A 21,511-nucleotide genomic window follows, 5' to 3' on the forward strand; every position below is an offset into this window, starting at 1 on the left:
TCTAATCAGTCTTAAGATATGTTAAAATGATGAAAAATTTAGTTTTTTGCATAAGGTATGCCCATGTTACTTATTGCATACGTGATTCAACTGACCATGTATGCCATCAGCATAAAGAATTAGTGGAAGGTATGGAAGGTCTAAGGAGAATTTATTCATGAAAATGGAGAATAGTAATGGGGAGAGAACTAAACCATCATGCCTCCTTTGTTTGGGTAAAAGGATAAGAGAGGGTTGTTTTGATTTCAACAGTGAAGTGTCTGATGGGGTAGTCTTTGAACTAAAAAAATACTTTTGGTCTAATGCCATTTGCTAAAAGAATGTCTTGGAGAATGCTGCAGTTTACAAGTTCAAAAGTTTTTGTAAAGTCTATACATGCAGAACCAGTAAAGTTACCTTTGTCCATATTTAACAGGAATGTCATCCATTAGTGTCCAGGGGGAGTGATAATGTGTGGTTCGGTCCAAAAGTCTTGCACATTTCTGAACAAGTAAATGTGTTTTTGTATATATTTGGCTAATTCGTTATAAATTATATATTTTCTAGATTTTTTTTCAGAGTATAGAAACTGTGTGGTTAATTTGAATTTGGGAATTTGTTATTGTGGATTTCCAGATCCAGGGTATGGCGTTTTAGCACAGAGACAGATTATAGATATGTTGTACACTAGGTACGTTAAATTTTTTATGGGGATTTTATGAGCCATGGCTGAAGGCTGTCAGATAATTTATGAAGAGTAAAGTCAGAAAATAATGACAGACTTTTGAGATACAGACTTTCTACCTTTCAGAAAATTCATGCCTATGCAAAACCTGTTTTTCTATCAACTTTCTATGTTTGTAAGAGCAATATTTAAAAATTGTCCCTATTTTTGGTCCTTTGTCCCACTTTTATACATGTTTTTTTGTTCAGATTTCTTGCTCTGAGGTTGAGAGGTATGACAAATGTGTCAGGGCCATCACAGTCAGCCAGAGACATTTCTAATTGTGATATACTTGTTGCACCCCACTCCCCCATGTAGTGACTCTGGATGTGTCCAAGCAAGGCAAGGAGCGGTTATGCATTCTAAATGTGCAGAGTATCCCCCCCATCCAAGGTAGACACAAGTACTACAGTGGCTTTTCATCTGTCCTTGATTTTGCAGAATGTTCTGGCTTCTGTCACATTTTTATACTGTTGATTTATGCTTATTATTATTCAGAAAGTGCCTATTGCTCTGTGTCTAAATAGCAATGCTTTAACGACCATCAGGTAAACTTGTCTGAGATTGTAAGATGCAAGTAAGCTTTAATAAGCATAATGATAAGAATAGCCAACACTGAAAGCCTTTCTGTTGCTATACAGAGAATACTTGCATAACTAGATACAAGCCTTGGGTATTGAAATGCATATGACAGTGTTTGTAATAAAGGACAGGATTACATTATTTTAAGAAGCACATTACATTTGTTGGAGACTTGCAGTCATCTTTGCAGGGTTTACCTGTAAACTAAACAGAATGCCAATCTATCATGTGTGGTCCATAACCTGTGTAGTAATCCTTTAAGCAATGTATCTTAAGATTGTTTCTTGTTTGCTTTTCATTTTTTACTTTGATCATATTTTCCCCATGAAACAAGTAGATAGTTGTTGTCGGGCAGCAGGTCTTTTGTGGATAAGAAACATTTTTACAAGTGGGGGTATCACAGAGATTGCTACTTTCAGCAAGTTACTTGGTATTTTAGTAAAGCTGAATATAAATTATAATTAGAACTGCAGTGCAAGGAGAAGTGGTTTGAGTTGAGTGCTGCTTGTTTTTCTTGTACTTGATTTTGACTGGCATTCCAGTAATATATTTAAAAAGTAATTTATTTTTTCATGCCTCACAACCTTTTTGTTTCCATCTAGATATTAAGTAAGCCGTCATGCAGCCAATGCATAAAATATTTTTTTTTCTTCTACACTTCATTTTGTCTTGATTGGACTCTCATAATGATGGTTTGGCACCCAGGGCAGCGTATTTAATTAACGTTACAGTTTTTGTGTTTTTTTAGCATAGCTCCTCCCCTTTCTAGTTGGCTGCACCCCTTCCCGTTGACCCCACCCATTCAGCTGTCTCCTGCTGCCCCCCTTTGATTTGAAGTCACCAGCCGCCAAGTGTAGGTTTCTGATACCATGCATGTCCTACAGCCAATACAACCTGTAAATACTTTAAATGAAAAAAAAAAAAGTGTGTGCGCGTGTGTACTGAAATTGAACAAAACACCCAAATATTGATGTTTACGAAGTCGATCACAAAACAACTATGATAAAATATTTTTTTTTTGCACCCCTCACATCCCCTGTTAATTATATACACTAACTCTGAGACCGCCAGATCTCAGGGAAAAGAAATATTTCCCTACCACAAGAATTGTTTACTCTCACAACTGTTGACCATCTGTTTAGTCAACTAAATTTTGTCGGCTAAACAGGTGCTGACCAATGATAGGGTCGACCCATATGTAGAGTGTGTGTGTATGTATGTATGTACACACACACGCATACATTGCAACTTATTTTGAGGAAATGTAGTTTTCCAGCCTTAAAGAAGAACAAAACAAAAATAAAACAGGAAAACAAGTTGTATAGGAATGCTGTCATATATTTTTTATATACGTGTGTGTGTGTGTGTGTGTGTGTGTGTATATATATATATATATATATATATATATATATATATATATATATATATATATATATATATATATATATATATATATATATATATATATATATATATATGGGTCTACTGCTTTTAAACGAATACCACTTATTCGAAAAAGAGCAGTAGACCGCTCAGTTACGCGAAAGTGCACTTTCACGAAAATTGGTTCAATGAACCGTTAAAAGGTTAAAAAAAAAAAAAAAGACGTACTAAGTACATTGAGCCACACTCCTCCCCCTACTTAAGTATACCAGCTCCAAGATCGCAGTACAGTGGGGAACAGGTAAATTCCCTCCTCCCCACTGTAGTGTGCTTCGGGCGATTCAGTTTCCCTGAACGGTTCGTTGAACCGTGCTTCGCGAAAGTGCACTTTTGCTTAACAGAGTGTCCACTGTTCGTTTTTGAACAAGTGGATTTTCGGTCTTTTACAGTAGACCCATATATATATATATATATATATATATATATATATATATATATATATATATATATATATATATATATATATATATATATATATATATACACATACATACATACAATGTCTGGAATTATATGGTTGCATTAAATAAAATTAAGTATTTTATTCACATTCCCTTGGCATTATAGAATTATACATAAAAGGCAGCTCACTTTTTAAGTGGTTGTTATCTTTACTTGTGTAATAGTTTGTGTTCATTATTTCATTTGAGACAATTTGTGTTCCACTGATTTAGATTCAGCTATGTAGGACATAACTACAAGGTGGTAGTTCAAAGGTCAGGTACTTGTTCTTGTGTGGGTTTCTTCTGTCTTTTAACTTACGGCTTTTTCATTTGATCTTAAGTTTCCATTTCCATTTTTTTTCCTCTTCTGTACTCCTGTTGTTTCCTCAGTGGAGTAGCATTTTGAAGTGAGAAGAACAATTGTTGTATCTAGTGTATGACAGCCTTTTTTTCCGTTTGCTGTGTGTTGCTGTTGCCTTGGCATTGGCGTCTACAAATCAGAAGCTTTAAGCCATTAAGTTTCAAGATGGCACTGTGTGCCATGAAAGATTTATTCTATGATGGTGTATATAAAGCTTTCTGATTTGTGTGTGGTGTAAATATAGCTAGAACTCCCACACACCCAGCAAATTCTACCTTTGTGGACTGGTGTAAATATGAAGAGGAAGTAGTAAAATATCATATGCGAGACTAGTTCCTGCCCAACAAAAATGTTCTTTGGTATTTGACATTAACAAGGCATCTCAAAAGGTCTTGATTACATATTTATGGGGTACTTGCGTATTATTGCAACCAGATTTTTGCGCTAATGCTGGTTGCTTCCCGATCACTAAATATGTTCAATTTGCTTGAAATGCAATATAGTGTGTTTTCTTTAACAAAACAGGTTGTTTTCCGGAGGCCTATCAAAACAAAGTACACAACATAGTGTTGTTGTTTCTTCATGCTCTTTGCTGGCGGTAGAAGCATGTCGCTTCATTGCAAGGCTGCCCACTGAACGTTCTTTGTTAGCCAGTGCTGTCAACGGCCGTATATACCGTTGGGAATTCACGGCTGGGAGTGTGAAAGTTTGCGACGTGGATTATTGCTCTTTTTTTTTTTTTAGTCCAAACGACGTCATTTAAGCTGGCTGTGCATTTCAGTCACAGCGTTTGCAGAAAAATAGACAAAAAAAAAATCCGAAATGAATGCAAAATCATTATTTACATTCCTGCTTTGTGTACTGCAAGTAGACTTAAAACCACATGGAGGAAATCAATGTGCCCGCAGTAGCAATCAAGTGATTTCTAAGGCACATGTTCTCCTACTGTAGCATTATGAACTCCATTCAACACACAGAAAAACACTATGAAACACACCCATATGGAAAAGAGTAATATTTGCATTGTTAGGAGTAATGTAGACCACGTATCCTTTTATTACATTTGTATAACACAGCTGACGTTTACCCATTCCTGCGATATAAACAGTTTCAAAGGAATATAAGTAAATTCATCATCTGCAGTTCTTAAACAGTATGACGCGGTAAAGGGTAAACCTACATTGCATTATTTACTTTTTCAGTTGTCGTACTCATAAAAGTGCCTAAACAAACCAAAACAGTTTAAAGAAAACACTGTTTCTATGCCTTTTAATAGATTATGGGCACCACTTTATTCATCGGGAAGCAACCTGGATTAGCGCAAAAATCTGGTTGCGATAATACGCAAGTAACATTTCTTGTATGACGTTTAATGTACATTCTTTTACTGTGGAAGATAAACTGTTATTAAATGTTGTCCCAGTGTCATGTTTTAGCGTGCTGTCTTTTTATGCTCACTTCCATGACACTGCAGCTATGCAAGTGGACTTGAAGAATTTGGTGCAGTCTTACTTTGCTACTGTAGTAATGTATTTAGTAGAGTAAAATAAACCTTTTCTTAGAATTCTTGACTAGAATTTCTTTATACACTGTATGTAGAACATCTTTTCCAATCCTGTGTTAACAAATCTGTATCTTGGTTTGTTTCAAGAACTAAATGTCATCCTTAAGTACCAAAACATAGATGGTTTACTGTGTTGAGTGGAAACGTAGACTAGGTTTTAATAACAAAGCAAATGAAGTATTGGTTGTGAAAGTTTTTTGTTTTGTCAGAAGTTTTTAAATATATTGACTTATTTGACAATATTTTTGTCAACAGAAAAGGAATTTTTATCCCGTCTGAACTGGAACACTTTGACAAACTGCTGCTGCGACTAAGCCACACAGAGGGAATAATGCAAAACCCCCATACAGTTCCCAAATACCAAACAAAGGAAGCCCAAGACTTCCATGAGCAGGTTATCCGCTATTGTCTGGAGCACAGCCTGCAGCAACTACTGTACTGTTACCTTGACTTTTACAAGTAAGTGATTCATATATTAAACCAGGTCTTGAAAATCTTTGTCTGAAAGAAGCTCTAATTTTGGCTACAGTTTTGAAGTGGCTATTGAATTACGAGCCAATGTAGTAAAGCCAGGAGACTCTCGTAATGAGGTTGGGAATTTGTGTCAAATGTTTATGTGATGTCACATATTGATACATTTTGGATTAAACTTTAAGAGGAGTAGTTGAACTAAGTATTAGCAATGAGTTGATTTACACATTAAAAAGCTTCTGAATCATTCGTGGATTGTCATGCAGTATCCATTGAGCAAATACTCAGACACATGCACCTGCACCCACTCACAAATTAGAAAACTCAGCAGTTTTGTTTGCATACAAGATGTTTGACACATTCTAAATGTGTACAGAGCAAGGTGAGTGTAATGCTTTGCTTCTCTTTTCAGCAGTTGATTTTGTCCTGTTCCACTAGTTTAGAGGTTATAGCCCTGCTTTTGTTGTCAGTAAACCTGAATATGGCCAGCTGGAGGAAGTAGGACAAGAGAGAGCGGCTTGGATAAATTGTTGCCCTTCCTTTACCTTAAGGATGAAGCTTGGGACTCTAGCCATAGGAGTGTCTCCTGGTGGAGACCAAAGCATTGCTGTGGGCAAGAAGAGGGCTCCATCTGATTGACCAAGGTGGTTGCACATTCAGCACTCTACACCTGTGGGAATACACAAAAGATGTCACCATTGCATGGCATTGTATCAGAGCATGTCCTCGAAGATTGTGGCAGCATAGTCAGGAAACTGACACCTGCACACGTGTGCTCATGGATTTTTAGATCTCCATTTCTTACCATCTTGACAAGTTGTTGGGGTACACATAGGATGGTAGAGTGAATGCATTTGTAATAGGACAGAACAAGGCACAAGGTTATGGAAGCTTGGCAAAAAATTTTTTAAATAGTGTATATGCTGTATTTCATGTACATAAATGAATTCTGAGTAATTTAAATGACATGATCTGTCTAGTCTTTTCACATGTGTGCAGCTAGCTTCATTAGCTGCATTCTACTAAACCGTGTACCTCCTTCAGCTCTGTTGTCCATTTTCACATGCAGTACTTCCATTATATCTACTTACACTCCCTGTGTTCTGTAGAAGTGCCTGCTTACATGTGAGCCATCTTTGTCATTCTGAAGACGTTTGGAAATCAAGTTCCATAGCCAAATCAGATCATAGAAAAAAGTAGGATTTTGGCTTTCTACATCTCTGTGTTATGTCACACAGTTTTCTTTGTTCTGTGCTAGTGTTAGCTTCCTTAACACTGGCCTTTCACAGGCAAGGTTATTTGAAAAACTGTACTTAGGTTCATAGGTTCATAGATTAATACTAGGCTAATTGCCCTTGTGAGTCATTTTATGCCTAGCCAATTATCCCTCGTGAGACTCAAACCTTGCACCTTGTGTTTGTAAGGCAAACACCTTAACCATTAGGCCACCCTCCTTTTATCAGATATACCTGTTTGCTGAATCTGTTCTAAGCTGTAGAGAGACTGACCTACTACAATACTGGGAAAAGATGTGTTTATTCTCAGTTATCTTCACTTTTCATTTAATATCTCTGTAATCTGTACAACTGTTTTTCCCACCCACCCCTGCCCAGTTCTTGTGGCAGACTTAAGTCTTGGTGGCTTTGAGTTGCCCGCCTCTGGTATAAAGTTGATACTGGACCCCCCCCCCGTCACATAACATCAGCTCATTCTACTGTTTATAGTGAGAACTTAGTAAAGGCCCACTCCTGTAGCTTCTGAATATCCAATTCTCTCTTCACTTTCTACACACACACACACACACACACACACACACACACACACACACACACACACACACACACACACACAATGTTTCCTCCCTTTCCTGGAACTAGTGTAGTCCAGATACAGACTTGCTGTATCCAGGACTTTTTGTAAGCTTCTGAGCAGTGCCAAAAAGTATGCCCTTCAATTTTTCCCTTAGATCTGCTAGTTTTCTCCACTCCTGCACTTTTACTAGCTTATTAGTCTAGCACTTTACCAAATTTCTTGTAGCAATTATTGTAGCACACAAAAGTGCTACCAGCACTAAATGTTCTACAAGGAAATGGCTCCAGTACTTATCAATGCACACCCCTCCAGGCATGTCTAAAGGTCAGTTCCCTATGCTTTCTCCTATTAACTTGGTGAGCTTGGGCATCCTGAGGCAATGTAACAACTGCCTCACGTACACTGACAACCCTCTCCTCTTACCTCCCAAGACTTGCGTGAGATATACTTGTATTGGAAACTACGCACTCTCCAGCCAAGACTGGAATATTTATTATTTGCATTTGTTTACCAGGATGGTCCAGCTGGGCCAGAAGTTCCCATTTTCAGTGGAGTCCCGGGGAGAAAAGCTCAACATACAAGACATTTCACATACGATACAGAATTTACATTAATAAAGACATTTAGTACATATTATTGGCAGCTTATACAACTGGTGGAAAAAAAAACAGTACATAAATAATCACTCAAATCAAAGATATTATACAAGCAACAGAGTGTATACATGAGAACATTCTACACGAGTAGTTTTCATCTAGCAAAATTTATATAGGACACATTGCAGTGGGTGCAAAGTGGATATAGGAATTAATCAGAGACTAGATACTTACTTTTCAAACGTTAACCTAACAATTGGCTACACGAGTCCGGTTGCAGGAATCTGCAAAGTCGGTGGATATTGTTGCAGATCTAAGTGGTGGTATGATATTAAGGTAGGCTACGACAGTACCTGAATGGATGGATTATGAATGAGTTTGTGAGCTGTAGTTAGTTGGATAAAGCTGAGATAGTTGAGGAATTCAAGTCATTTTAGGTTAAATAATAAGCAGTGGTGGGATAAGTAGGAGGCATTCATTACAAATTTAGCAATTTTTTGTAGCTGGAGTCTATTTTGGACTTTAGAGAGGACTGAAAGTTGGTGAGGGGGGAACCATATAAAGAGAGAGGGTAATAGAAAAGAAGTGGCAAGGGAAAGTCGGGCTGATGTACTGAGTAGATGTTTGTGTCGGTAGAGAGTGCCAAGCTTTTGATGTCTTTTTGATGATGGACTGGATGTGCAGGTCGTATGTGAGGTTTTAGTCTATGATGACACCTAGAAGTTGTGCCAAGTGCAATGTCAGTGGTGGTACCATTTGTTTCTGTCTCTGCAATCATTGCCGGTTCTTTTACACCTTTATGCACTTTTAACATTTTTATTATACTTCTGGAAGAGGGCATTTAGTTAGAATAGGAGATGCTTGTGAGACACTGGATTATTTTATGGAATGAGCTGTAAACTCTGTTGGTAATCCTCCACCCTGCATGCAACGCAGATTGATGTCCAGTAGTTATCTACCATGGGTCTATATTACCGTGTCGAATGACATGTTCACCGAACACGTCTTAATCAACACGAAAATATCGACTTGTCAGAAACCCAAATGGCCGAGTTAGTGAATTTTTTCCAGGGGGGAAAAAAAAAATCACTCAGCCATACAGAAAAAAAAACACACTTTCAACACCCCCCCCCCCACACCCCTAACTAAATATACCAACTCCGACATCACATTACAGTGGGGAAAAGGGTAAATCTCCAATGATGGCCGAGCGATTACCCCCCCCCCCCCGGGAAAAAAATTGCTGACTCGGCCGTTCGGGTTTTTGACAAGTCAATATTTCCGTGTCGATTAAGACATGTTTGGCGAACATGTCTTTCGGCACAGTAATATAGACCCATCTACCATAATCTTCTCTATATATCATCCTCCTGTTTTAGCTTCAGCATAAAACAAAACTAGCTGAAACATATCATCTGGAGTTCCAGTCATGTGCTCTTTTTAATAAGCTGTCAGATATGCCTTTTTTTCATTTGCCAAGGCATGTTTTGCCTAAATGTTTTTTTCTGTCAAGAACATAAAATAAAAGATTAATGGTTCCCTTGCATTTTCAATCAGATGGTCACAAACACACAAGAACAATATTTTCTGGTGGAAAAAGCCCTTTGTAGGCCCATGTAAAGGATGATGTTAAGTTGTCTATCTCGCCTTCATTTCTTGCTGGTTGGGATCGGAGCCGATCCTCGGCTCCGACTTGGTCATCTTCTATAGCTCGAGAGCTGTTTACTGGCTCAAGGCTACCCCTTATCCCATGATGCCTAGCGCTAGCTACCCAGATCTCGTTTGCCACTTCAGCTGCGAGGTGGTGTTTTTACTGGCTCAGGTTCGTATAAGTTTCTTATTGAACTTTTTATTGTAAGACTAGTGTTTTTTTCTGAGCGTTATTGTTTTAATTGTAGTCTCTATAACTTGTGTTAGCTTAGTGTATTTGTAGTCCTTACCCTGAGTTCTCCCCCTCCCCCATCCCTTCTTGTAGATTAGCGTTTGGCTTAAGGCTTTCCTTCTATCTTACTTTTAGGTAGCTGTTTAAGTTAGAGGCTTCTTAGCTAGTTTAAAAAAAAAAAAAAACAATCTTTAGCTGTAGTATATTGTGTTTTTCCTTTTTTGTGTTAGTGTTGTGGTAATTTGTTATCTCTGTTCGGCCTTTTGGCCGAAAATCAGTGTAGTATCTCTTCAGGTATTTTGTTGGATATGTCTAAAGAATCCAAGGTGTCTGGATTCAAGAAATGTGACTCATGCTGTCAGAAAATGTCTCTGACAGATGGGGCACACTTCTTGCATCTATTGCTTAGGCTCAGTGCACCTGCAGGACTCTTGCTCTATATGCCATGCATTTAGTCCAAGAGTTCTGCAGGAGCGTAAGAATAAGCTTATTCTTAGGGGTCTTTTAGAGCTCCAGGATTCACCGGCCAAGGCTCAGCCTGTGAAATCCCTGAAACCGACCAAATAGTCGCCTCCAAGCTCGGAGCCGTCATTAGTTCAAACTTTACCTGCTACTTCAGTTCTGGCCGGAACTGAGGAGACTATCTCCCCATCAGCTCCTTCAGAATCTTCGGAGCCATTGCGGACCCACAAGAGACTGAGGTCCCCTTCTCTGGAATCCATACATTTGGCTCCTCTGTCTCCCCTGCTGCAGAGTGAGCGCAGTCACAGATCTTCCCATTCCTCTCGGTCCTCTAGGCTCTCGGATCACAACGTGGAGAGAGTGGTCAGTAGGTTGCCGAAGTTGCAGGCACTTGCCAAGATGTTGTCCAGCCCTCCTCAACAGGTGTCAGCTCTGTCCACTTCTATCGATATTCCTCCTCCGACTCCATTGAACTCTGAGCTGGAGTTTGTTGGGGTTCGAGTCGTGGAACCGTCGGCTCCAATAACTATTTCTCCTTCGGTTCCGTCGTCTGCTCCAATTCCATCGATGGTGCCATCCGTCAAGGGATCTGGGTGCTGAGGCTCCCTCGTCAGCTCCAAGGGGGCGAGTGGCATCGGACCCTTGTCCGACCCCGTTCTCCCTCTCGGAGCTTCAGCGCAGGTGAGCTCGGTTCCTACATCGGCCTCGGAGCCATCTCCCTTGGTGCAGAGAAGGATTCCGATTTCCTCGGAACCGGAGCCTTCTCTGCATCGTGGCAGGGATGCCTTCAATGTCATGAGGAGTGTGCTGGCCTCTGAGTCAGCTCCACGATCGACCCCACTGGCTCCGTCCTCTATAGTGCCTGCGTCAATCGACACACCGGCTGACACAAGCATCCTCCGAAAAGGTCTCACAGAGACAGATAACTGGTGCCAGAGCCATGGCCTAAAGCTAAATGCCAAAAAGTGCATAGTCATCCCCTTTGGGAAAAACGAAGTGCCCCACAAATTACCACATAGGTGGTAATCCATTAAGTATGGAAAAAGTAATTGGGGATTTGGGGACCCAAGTAGATCTCTCCTTTGACAATCACATTGCCAAAGTGGGTAGAAAGACATTCTATATAGCCCACCTTATCATGAAGGGGTTCACATCTAGATCAAGAGAGGTCATTGTGCCCCTCTACTCATCACTCATCAGGCCCATAATTGAATACAATGCCCCATTTGGGATGTACCTTACCTGACACCTGCTACAACTAGAAAGACCCCAAAAATACCTCACCAAGGGGATCAAGGGACTCAGACAGATGTCCTACGCAGTTAGGCTAAAGAAACTCCAGCTCTACTCAGTTGCTTACCACCTACTCAGAGGCGATCTGTGCCTGACATATAAAGCCATGTCCAACCCAGAATTAATGGACATGCTCCACCTCAAGAAATCCAAATCCATCAGAACTACATGCTCCAGTGACTTAAACCTCAGCACAGAAATAAATAGAACATGCTGGAGGGACAGATTCATATCCCAGAGGCTCCCCTCACTCTGGAACAAAATCCCAATCCATGTCAGACAGAGCCCCTCAATGACCCTCTTCAAGAAGAATCTTGACGTTTGGATGGGAGATTGTAAATTTACCCCTGGGATCTCTTCTGTGTCACTACTAGACAGAGGCGCACGGTAAACTAACCTTAAATGGGCTGTCTTCTGTGACCTACTATACAGAGGCACAGTCAACTAATCTAAGAAGGGTGGCGAAAGCCAAACACACTGGCTAGACTTGTAAATGCCTTAGGGCAGATAGCCTAGTATCAACCTATGAACCTCTGCTCCTCCTCCAGACCCCAAGTGTGGGGATCCGGCGCTCCAGGGCACCCCATTGGGTGTTTCCTCTTCTTCCGAGGCCTCCCCTGATCATTCAGAGGAGCCCCCTTGGAAGAAGAAGTGCAAGAGGAAGCACATTGACTCCCCTAAGTCTGTCACTTCTGATACAGACTTAGATGATTCGGAAGGGGCCCCGAGATCCCCCTCTGAAGATGTTTCCTTCTCGGACATCCTCGAAATGCTTAAGCAGAGGGGGAACTGGAATCCTTTAGCCCCTACTGAAGATGAGTCTGTATTCCTGGATGCGTTTGGTTCCCGACCTTCCACCTCCTGGGTTTCTCCACCTTTCGTTCCACTAATGTCAGTGGTGGCTCAAAAGGCTTGGTCAGCCCTGGGTACCGTGGAACCAACCCCGAGGAGACCTGGCAAATTTATCACTGCACCCCTTGATAAGCAGTTCCTTACCAAAGGTGTTCCTGTGGATGCCATGGTGGTAGCAGCAGCCACTAAAAAAAAGAGTTAGCAGAAACTTCTTCTTCTGTCCATCCTCCTAACAAGGAGTCTAGGACTATGGGCAGATACGGGAAGCGAATGTTTGCATTAGTGACCTTTTCTATGAGGTCACTGAATTACTTATGCCATTTTACCTGGCTTCAGAGGGATCTCCTTTAAAGAGCTCAGAGATACCCTTCAAGATCCATCAGCTGAAGGGGCTCAAGCTAAAGTGGCTTCTCAGCTGGCTACCCTTAATTCTGTAGTCAACTCCTCCATGAGGCTCATTTCCTATGCAGCCGATGGTGCGAGTAGAGCTGCAGGTACAGATGTGGCCCTTAGGAGACACGCATGGATGCGGCTGTGTAATTTTTAGGAACCCTTTAGAGTGTCACTCACCAACATCCCCTTTGATGGTTCCTTTCTCTTTGGACCACAGGTGAACAACACTCTGACTAGGTGTGAGCAAGAAGGCAAGACTCTCTCTGCCATGAGAGTCCATTTTTCCACTCCTTCCAGACCATATCCCAAGAGTTAGAAGAGTGGTAAAATATGGTTTCGAAAATCCCAGGGAGCCTCGCCTGACACACGTAGCGATTTTTCCTCCAGGGGCAGAGGAGGAAATAACAGACGCCACCCTCGTGGCAGTGGGGGTCCGCAGAACCAGGGCAGCAGAGAATCCTTCTCTGAGAAGTCCTTCAAGCATCCCTGAAGGGTTGCCCGGCTGCCCGCCTCTGGAGGCAGTTGGGGGAAGACTTTCACTGTACTCTGGCAAAATTTAACGCAAGACAAATGGGTACACTCGGTCATATCCGGAGGTTACAAAATTCCCTTCTTTTATTTCAACCCCCCTTGCCGTCAAGCAAATCCCTTCCAGATGTTCCACCCAATCTGAGGGACCAAGCAGTCATGGAAGTTTCAAAAATGCTAGAAAAAAAAAGTCATCTAGGAAGTCCCGGCAGACCAGCACGGATCCGGACCTTACTCAAGGTTCTTTTTGGTACCAAAAAAGACAGGGGACTGGAGACCGATTCTGGATCTCAGCAGACTAAACAAGTCTGTTCAAAGAACAAAGTTTCAGATGGTCACATTACAACCCATTCTACCCTTTCTAGGTCAGGACAATTGGATGTGCTCCATAGATCTCCAGGATGTGTACTATCACATCAAAATGGACAGGGGCTCCAGGAGATTCCTTCGCTTCTGGCTGGGAGCCAGTCATTACCAGTTCAGACCTCTGCCCTGTGTTCTCACCACAGCCCCCAGGGTGTTCAGCAAATGTATGGCAGTAGTCACGGCTCACCTGAGATGTCACAGGTGTTTCCATATCTAGACGACTGGCTCCTTACTGCTACTACCAGGCATCAACTTCTACAAGCCAGGGACTACACAATCACAATTTGCTCCCAGCTAGGCATTACAGTAAACTTCGAAAAATCTGCCTTGTTGCCCTGTCAATCTATTACTTATATAGGAGCAGACTTAGACACAAGGAGTATGTCCGCAAGGCTACCGCCAGACAGGGTGGCCGCAATTCGCCAGCGAGTACAAATTCTAATGCAGTGCAAAAGGGTCAAAGTCAGGTTGGTCCTTCAAACTGGGTTCCATTGTGGCGGCATTTCTTCTAATCCCTCTGGCCCGCTTTCACATGAGAATCCTTCAGTGGCTCTGTTCACACCGTGGTCTTTTCAACAGCTGCCCATGTCTCACATGATCATGATTACAGAAACATGCAAAAGGCACCTTTCTTGGTGGATGGTCTCCCCACTAGTGTCTCAGGGCAGACCATTCATTCAGTCCCCTCCAGTTGCCACAGTGACCACAGATGCCTCCCTGATAGGGTGGGGGGGGGGCATTACCAGGGCAGGAGAGTCCAAGGCACTTGGCAGCCTCACGAGACCATCTGCAAATAAACGTCTTAGAAATGAGAGCCGTGCTCCTAGTGTTGCAAGCTCTTCAGGACTCTCTCCCTTCTGGGACCATTGCAGTTCAAATGGACAACAAGTCAGTGGTGTGGTACATCAACAAGCGGGGCGGAACCAGGTCCTACCCCCTATGTCGAGAAGCACTCAGACTCTGGCAGTGGGCAATTTCATCCCAACAATTTCTGATTGCAACGCACATCCCTGGGAGGTCCAACGTCATAGCAGACAGGCTCAGCAGAGCTATTCTCATGCCTCACGAGTGGTCTCTGAATCATGTAGTTGTGGATCTGATCTTCCGCAAATGGGGACAGCCTTGCTGCAATCTTTTTACCACCCCCTTCAACAGCAAATTCAGCAACTACTTCTCCCTTCTTCCACTTCCCGGTCACTCTCCCAGAGATGCTCTAGTCCACGATTGGCCTCAGGGACTTCTTTATGCCTTCCCTCCATTTCCTCTTCTACCGAAACTCATACAGAAAGCAATTTCGTTGGGTTGCAAAATGATCCTCATTGCCCCCTACTGGCCTCGACAGATATGGTTCCCGTTCCTACACCGTTACCTTCTCGAGCAGCCCTGGACTCTGGATCCTATTCCAGACCTGCTGATTCATCAATCAGGTGGGCTGCATCAATCCCTCCAAACACTCAAGCTCACAGCTTGGTTGCTCCACTTCCAACCTTAGCCAGGCTTCCCAGCATTTCCCCGGCCGTTCGTGAAATTATTGTTTCCTCTCACAAGTCCGCCACTAGAAAGACTTATGCTAGCAAATGGAAATGTTTTTCTTGTTGGGCAGAGGCTAGGAACATAGGTCCCTTTTTAGCCCCAGTCCACGAAATCTTAGAGTTCCTAGCAGAACTTTTTCATTCTGGGTCCGCTTCTGCTACAATCAGGGTTCAATTGGCGGCCATCTCTAACTTTCATGTTGGGTTGTCTAATGTAAACATTATGTCTCATAAGCTATGTAAAGCTTTTCTCAGAGGGACTACTCTCCTTAGACCCCCAGTGAGAGATCCCCCTCCTCCTTGGGACCTTGATTTGGTACTAACCTCCTTAATTAATGCCCCCTTTTGAACTGGCAGCATCCTGCTCCATTAAGTTTCTATCTTGGAAAACTCTCTTTATGGTAGCTATTACTTCAGCCAGACGCGTCTCTAAACTTCAGGCACTAAGTGTTCGTCCTCCATACTTAGTTTTTCATAAGGACAGGGTTGCTCTGAGGACTGCTCCCTCTTTCCTTCCAAAAGTCTGCTCAGAAAATAATCTAAACCAATCTATAGACCTCCCTGTGTTTTTCCATAACCACACCAGCAAGGCAGAATACAAATTACACCAATTGGATGTTCATAGACAATTGCATTTTTACCTGCATAGAACGAAGGATATAAGGAAGTCAGACCAATTTTCCCTTTCCTATGCTCGGGGCAAACAAGGTCTCCCAGTTTCCAAAGTGACCTTATCCAGGTGGTTGTCTCACATTATTACCGTCATCTATCAATTGAGAAACAGAGTCGTCTATCAAACCGAAAGGTCATTCTACTAGGGCTTTGGCCACCTCTGTAGCCTTCCAGTCTAGGTTGCCCATGGAATCTGTCTGTGCAGCTACTACGTGGGCAAACCCTCATACCTTTATTTCTCATTACAAGTTAGATATGGTCTCCAGGAGCAGAGCTAACTTTGGTTCCACTGTTCTGAAAAGTCTGTTCCAATGAGCCGACCAGGATTGTAGCTGCTAGGGACGCTGTCCCAACCAGCAAGAAATGAAGGCGAGATAGACAACTTAACATAAAGAAGTTATGTACCTACCATATAACGTTCCATGTTAGTTGTCTTCATCTCGCCTTCTTTCTTGCATCCCCCCTCCATCCCCCTGTCCTATTGGACTGAGAGAAGTTCAGGTTTCACTGGCTGAGTGTTTTCTTGTTTGTTTCCTCTACTGACTTAGAGAGTATGACAGGTATGTTCAACCTTTTGTTTGGAGGGGCTCATTCTATAACTTTGGCTGGGGTTAGCTATTTCAAACGAGATCTGGATAGCTAGCGCTAGGCATCATGGGATAAAGGGGTAGCCTCGAGCCAGTAAACAGCTCTCGAGCTATAGAAGATGGCCGAGTTGGAGCTGAGGATCGTCTCCGATCCCAACCAGCAAGAAAGAAGGCGAGATGAAGACAACTAACATGGAACGTTATGGTAAGTACATAACTTCTTTTTCTTTGGCACACACTTGTTTGTACTGCAAAACTCCAAGGATGCTATTGGTGTGGAGACATGGAGTGGTCAACAGTAACCCCACCCCCATTCTAGATGCACATTTACAAAAACTGAATAATGTGTTCACTGAAGTGATTCTTTGAAATATGCTGAAACAAGCCATACTACTACTATTAAGGTGGGACCAGTGAACCACAGACATTTTTGGGTTGTGTAATCAGTCATCATTAAAAACTTTCATTTGATGTGGAAGATAATTATGTCCCCTTGTACACAAAACCTTTCAGGAGCATGTAGAATCTGCACAAACGTATGGTACATTTTGGCACAAACAAAAGCTCATCTTCCACAACTGTATGTAACATTTCAAGCCTTTGGTGCTGTTTATGTGAAACTTCCTTGTACGTTGCATGCAGACCAACGTGATAATAAAGGCTCACTTACCTCAAAGGGAATGCAACTTAAAAAAGTATTCATACACCTTCTTTTGGGCCACCATCAACTTAGTGACCCACATTTGGTATTCAGAAATGGCTAATTGATGTACCTCGAGAATCACCTGCCAAATTTTAACTGTGTTATGGACTATTTGTTCATTTCAAGCTAGGGAAGTTGCAGAATAACCTGTCTTTGCTTCAGAGGGAAAACTGCTTACAGTCTTAAGTTAACACTGAAGAAGTAACCTTAGAAAAACATTACTGACACAGAATACATTGACAAACCCTGAGAAATAAGTAACATGGAGCTAGGGTGCCTGCTTGATGAGTCATTGGTTGAGTTCGTCATCTGCAGCAGTCACAGTTTTCTTACTTTTTAAGGAGTCTGCAGGACGTGATGTCACTCTCTTCTGGTGCTGACATATCCTGTGATGGTCTAGTCCAGCTGCATAAGCTCAGCTAGCCCTTGATCCAGTCAGTCCTTTGTTGACACTCCCACAGATGCATCTTTTTTGTTATTCACATTGGTAAAAAAATTCCTATGTGTAATGCATAAAAACAAATCCATAGTGCCCCTGTGGCTGTCAAATTATTAGTAATTGCCCACAGCAGCATTACTCTTTTTGTCTTGGAGGAACAAAATATAAAGCACTGTCAAAACTACAGCATTTCAGCCTTGCCACCAATGGGCATTTGCAGAGACAGTCCTGGTTTGCCTTAATGTTATGAAAATGGCTGCTCCTGAGAGTCGGTTACATGCAAAACAGTAAGAAAGTCCCATTTGCATTCCCAGATGGTTCATTGTCAGATGGATCAAAACCTGTAGGATAGTCTACAGGCTAGCTTTTCCAGAAATGGCTGTCCAGTTTATTTATGTCCTGAGCTCTTCCTTTATTAGTGAGGGATCAAGTATGTGCTAGTCTTCCACATCAGCAGGTTGAAATGAGCCTGGATAATTAGCGTGTGTGCCTCCTTCAGACCCCTTGTTACCACCCTGGTTGGGTGCACTCAGGGGGTGTAGATGCAGCCCAGCCCTCAGTTGATTGCCAAAGCTTGAGGCAGACTTGTCTTGTCTGGTCATTGGGATGATTTCTGAATTTTCCCATCCTCAGATTAGGGGCTGTGCTAGGCCAAAGACTTCTCTCCCAGTGTTTCCTCTTGGTCCGTCAGGGTCTGTTGACCCAGAATAAGGCCTGCATATCATAGTTTGGTACTAGGCCATCGCCCTAGGGCCTATACAAGCCTAGCCATAACAATTCCCTGGCTATTTCTTCCCACACTATTTACGACCCTGGACCCCTGTTTAGCAGGGTGACTGATGTGATCCCTGGGGTGAATTTCATTTCTCCCATCCAGTCGTCAAGGTTCCTTTTGAAGAGGGCCAAAGAGGCACTCTGCTTGACATGTATGTGCAGTCTGTTCCAGAGTCTGGGGAGTCTCTGGGTCAGGAACCTATCCCTCCATCATGCAGATATTTGATGTAAAACGGAGTTGCAGGGGTGAGGCTACAGTATTTAAGAGTGTGACCAGATGGCATTAGAAAGTCCACAGCAGGCCTTTTTCTCCTAAGTGTTGGATACCTGTTGCTGGATTTCATTGAACATGTCACACAATTGCTGCAACATAAAACTGTGCACAAGCTGTCTCAAGACGCTAGTGGTGTAAAAAGGAATCTCCTGTCCACTATAAATTCAATTTAGAGTCTGAGGGATTGAAGGCCAGTTATCTTTGAGACAGACAAGAATAGAGAGTCCTCCATGCCCATTGTACCTTTCCAAAAGGTATTTCCTTTGGTGAAACACTGGCACCACTGAAGTCAGCTGTGAACTTGTTTCTTGTAATTGATGAAAGAAGGACGAAGAGTCCAGGGTCATTCTGCCTATGGAGCCACTCATTAAGAATGCCATTTTTTCACCCTGGAGGCACCCATATTTTGCTCCTCTGCCCCAATAAAAGTGAATGCCTTTCAAAAGCATCCAAATGAATAGAGAATATCCCTTTCCTGAAATCTTTGCAACAACTTTTATGTGATCTCTTTTAATCAAACATATATCCTGGAGACCAGATACACACTTAAAAGCTTACAACTTCCTAACATGCTTTATTAAAATTACATAGAATGTAAAATAGATCAGGCATTCATGTTTAACAACACTTCTTCAGAAAAAAATAGTTCATGCCTTCATGCTTTAAAAGCATAACCATCTACCAATCAGTGTCTTATGTCCTAATGTTTTCTTTATTAGCTGTCTGGAAAAAGCATGTTAGGTGTAGTAGTCTACCACAGTGGTCTTGCAAAGTCCTCCATTTTTTCCACAGTACTTTGTAATTGAGGATCAAAAAGGCTTAGCAAAGTTGAGGACCCCAGAAAAGTCCTCAGTCCTCTCAGAGTTGAAGACCAAAACATGATTTCTGAGGCTAGGCAGTGAACTATTGGGTATATTTGTATATTGCTTTCATCAACATACTTCTAACCTGCAGCAAACAGTTCTAATACCTCATTCATACAGTTCACCAACTGTCAAAAAAGGTTAGGCTAAGCAAAGAACTATTATCTATAACAGCTCTTCGCTAACCTGTTGCAGGGAGATATACTAGCTCATTGCTATACTTACTAACACAAAAGCACTCTGACTATCCGTTAAACATCCATGATCAGTTGTGGCTGCTTAAACGATTGCCAGTAATTGCTTTCAGGGACCTATCAGTGCCTCTTCTACAGTGCTGATTACTTACTATAACAACTTGCATCCAGGTCAACTTTCCATTTGCATTGCTCTTGCTATGGCTTTGGTCTGCCAGTTGTACTTGTTGCATATCAAGTGGTTATTGAAATCTTCCCACTGCTAATGAAAAATCCAGTTTATAAAACTTGATACAGAAACTTATTCCAAACCATGTAACTGCACATATCTGTAAATCATTTTAGTACTGACTTGTCTCTTACATATCATTCATGTTTCATGATGTGAATGTTAAACTTCTCAGAATTACCCAACTAAATTGCCTCACAGAAGACAGAATTAGCTATATAAAAGTATTATAGCCTGCATAACATTTGGTTAAGTTGTTGTTCTTCTTCTTTCGGCTTTTCCCGGTTAGGGGGCACCGCAGCGGAACTCCGGTCCGCTAATGATTGGCAGTAGATTTTTACGGTGCCGAGGTGCCAGCCCAACCTTCAACGAAGGCACGCCCATTCGCACATGTCTTTCAAATGCCGCTCGACTGCGGGGAGGGCATGCAGACTCCACACAGAAGGCGCTCCAGCCAAGAATTGAATGGGATAACCTCTTGCTGTGAGGTGACAACGCTACCGCTGCACCACCGTGGCTTATTGTTTCCTTAATAGGTGTACAAAGTAATCTGTAAATTGAAAATAAAATAAGTGTGTGCTTAAGACTAGGAGGTAACCTTGTGTTATAGTTTGTATCTCTACAGTCAAGTGTCTAGTACATGTGAATCTAGACTTATTACATACAGTGCGTTCAAATTCAGGTTGTCACCACCATCATCATCAACCTTGTTTTCCCATTTTACATGGGGTTGGGTTGTCACATCAGCATTTAGTCAATGTGACAGAACACCTAGAGCCAGTGTCTACACTTCTGGGTGGTTAACGCTGATGTGTAATATTTTAATACTAACTGTGTCTCAGTTAAACTTGGTTGTGTAGGAAAAATCATGCTTAATCTTATTCGAGTTTAGGATAATTATGCCACTGTCTTCCTGAAAGACCTCTATCCCACGTCTGTCACTTGAACATTTTATTAACATTGCATTTTCCTGTAGCATCATGTGAGCATACACTCTCTCTCTAAAATCATATTAATGACTTCAACAGATGACTTTTCAAATTTATATTGTCAGTGGTCTATTTGACAATGGTTTTATTCTGAAGATTGTTTTTTTTTCATCTTCTTTGTAGTTTTAATAAAACAGCTTTTTGGGATTATAATTTTCTGAATTTTTTTATTTTCTTTTTTTGTCACTGTTGCTGTGAGCTTAATTGTTTATTCCTTAGAATATTCAGCGAAGGGTACCATAACAGTAAATTATAACATTTGGATTTACCCATATTATATGTCTTTATTTGTGGCCAGAAATTTCTCCAACTGTGCCTTACTACTGTTGTAGATGAGTTCTGGACTTTGTCATTCCTTTGAAAATTAGTTGGTTTGAAAGTCAGCATTGGTAGGAGTATTCTCACATTTTATTTAAACATCTTTTTAAATCCCATTTTAAACAGTGACATAGGTACACGTACTTTAACTGAAAATAACGCAAACTGCAATTACAGTTTCCATTA

The 21,511-nt window shown here is 41.7% G+C and overlaps 1 protein-coding gene across 1 annotated transcript in view; it reads left to right on the top strand.

The window, feature by feature from the left end:
* SPG11 (SPG11 vesicle trafficking associated, spatacsin) overlaps window positions 1-21,511 on the top strand; it is a 2,547,571-nt gene that overhangs the window by 1,164,816 nt on the left and 1,361,244 nt on the right. Inside the window, exon 16 of the mRNA XM_044077700.1 lies at window positions 5,352-5,555. Within this exon, the coding sequence (XP_043933635.1) occupies window positions 5,352-5,555 (204 nt within the window). The remainder of the gene's footprint in view (window positions 1-5,351; window positions 5,556-21,511) is intronic.

The sequence above is a fragment of the Protopterus annectens genome, chromosome 7.part0 (genome assembly GCF_019279795.1).
Source record: "Protopterus annectens isolate FY-2018-M chromosome 7.part0, PAN1.0, whole genome shotgun sequence".
NCBI lineage: Eukaryota > Metazoa > Chordata > Ceratodontiformes > Protopteridae > Protopterus > Protopterus annectens.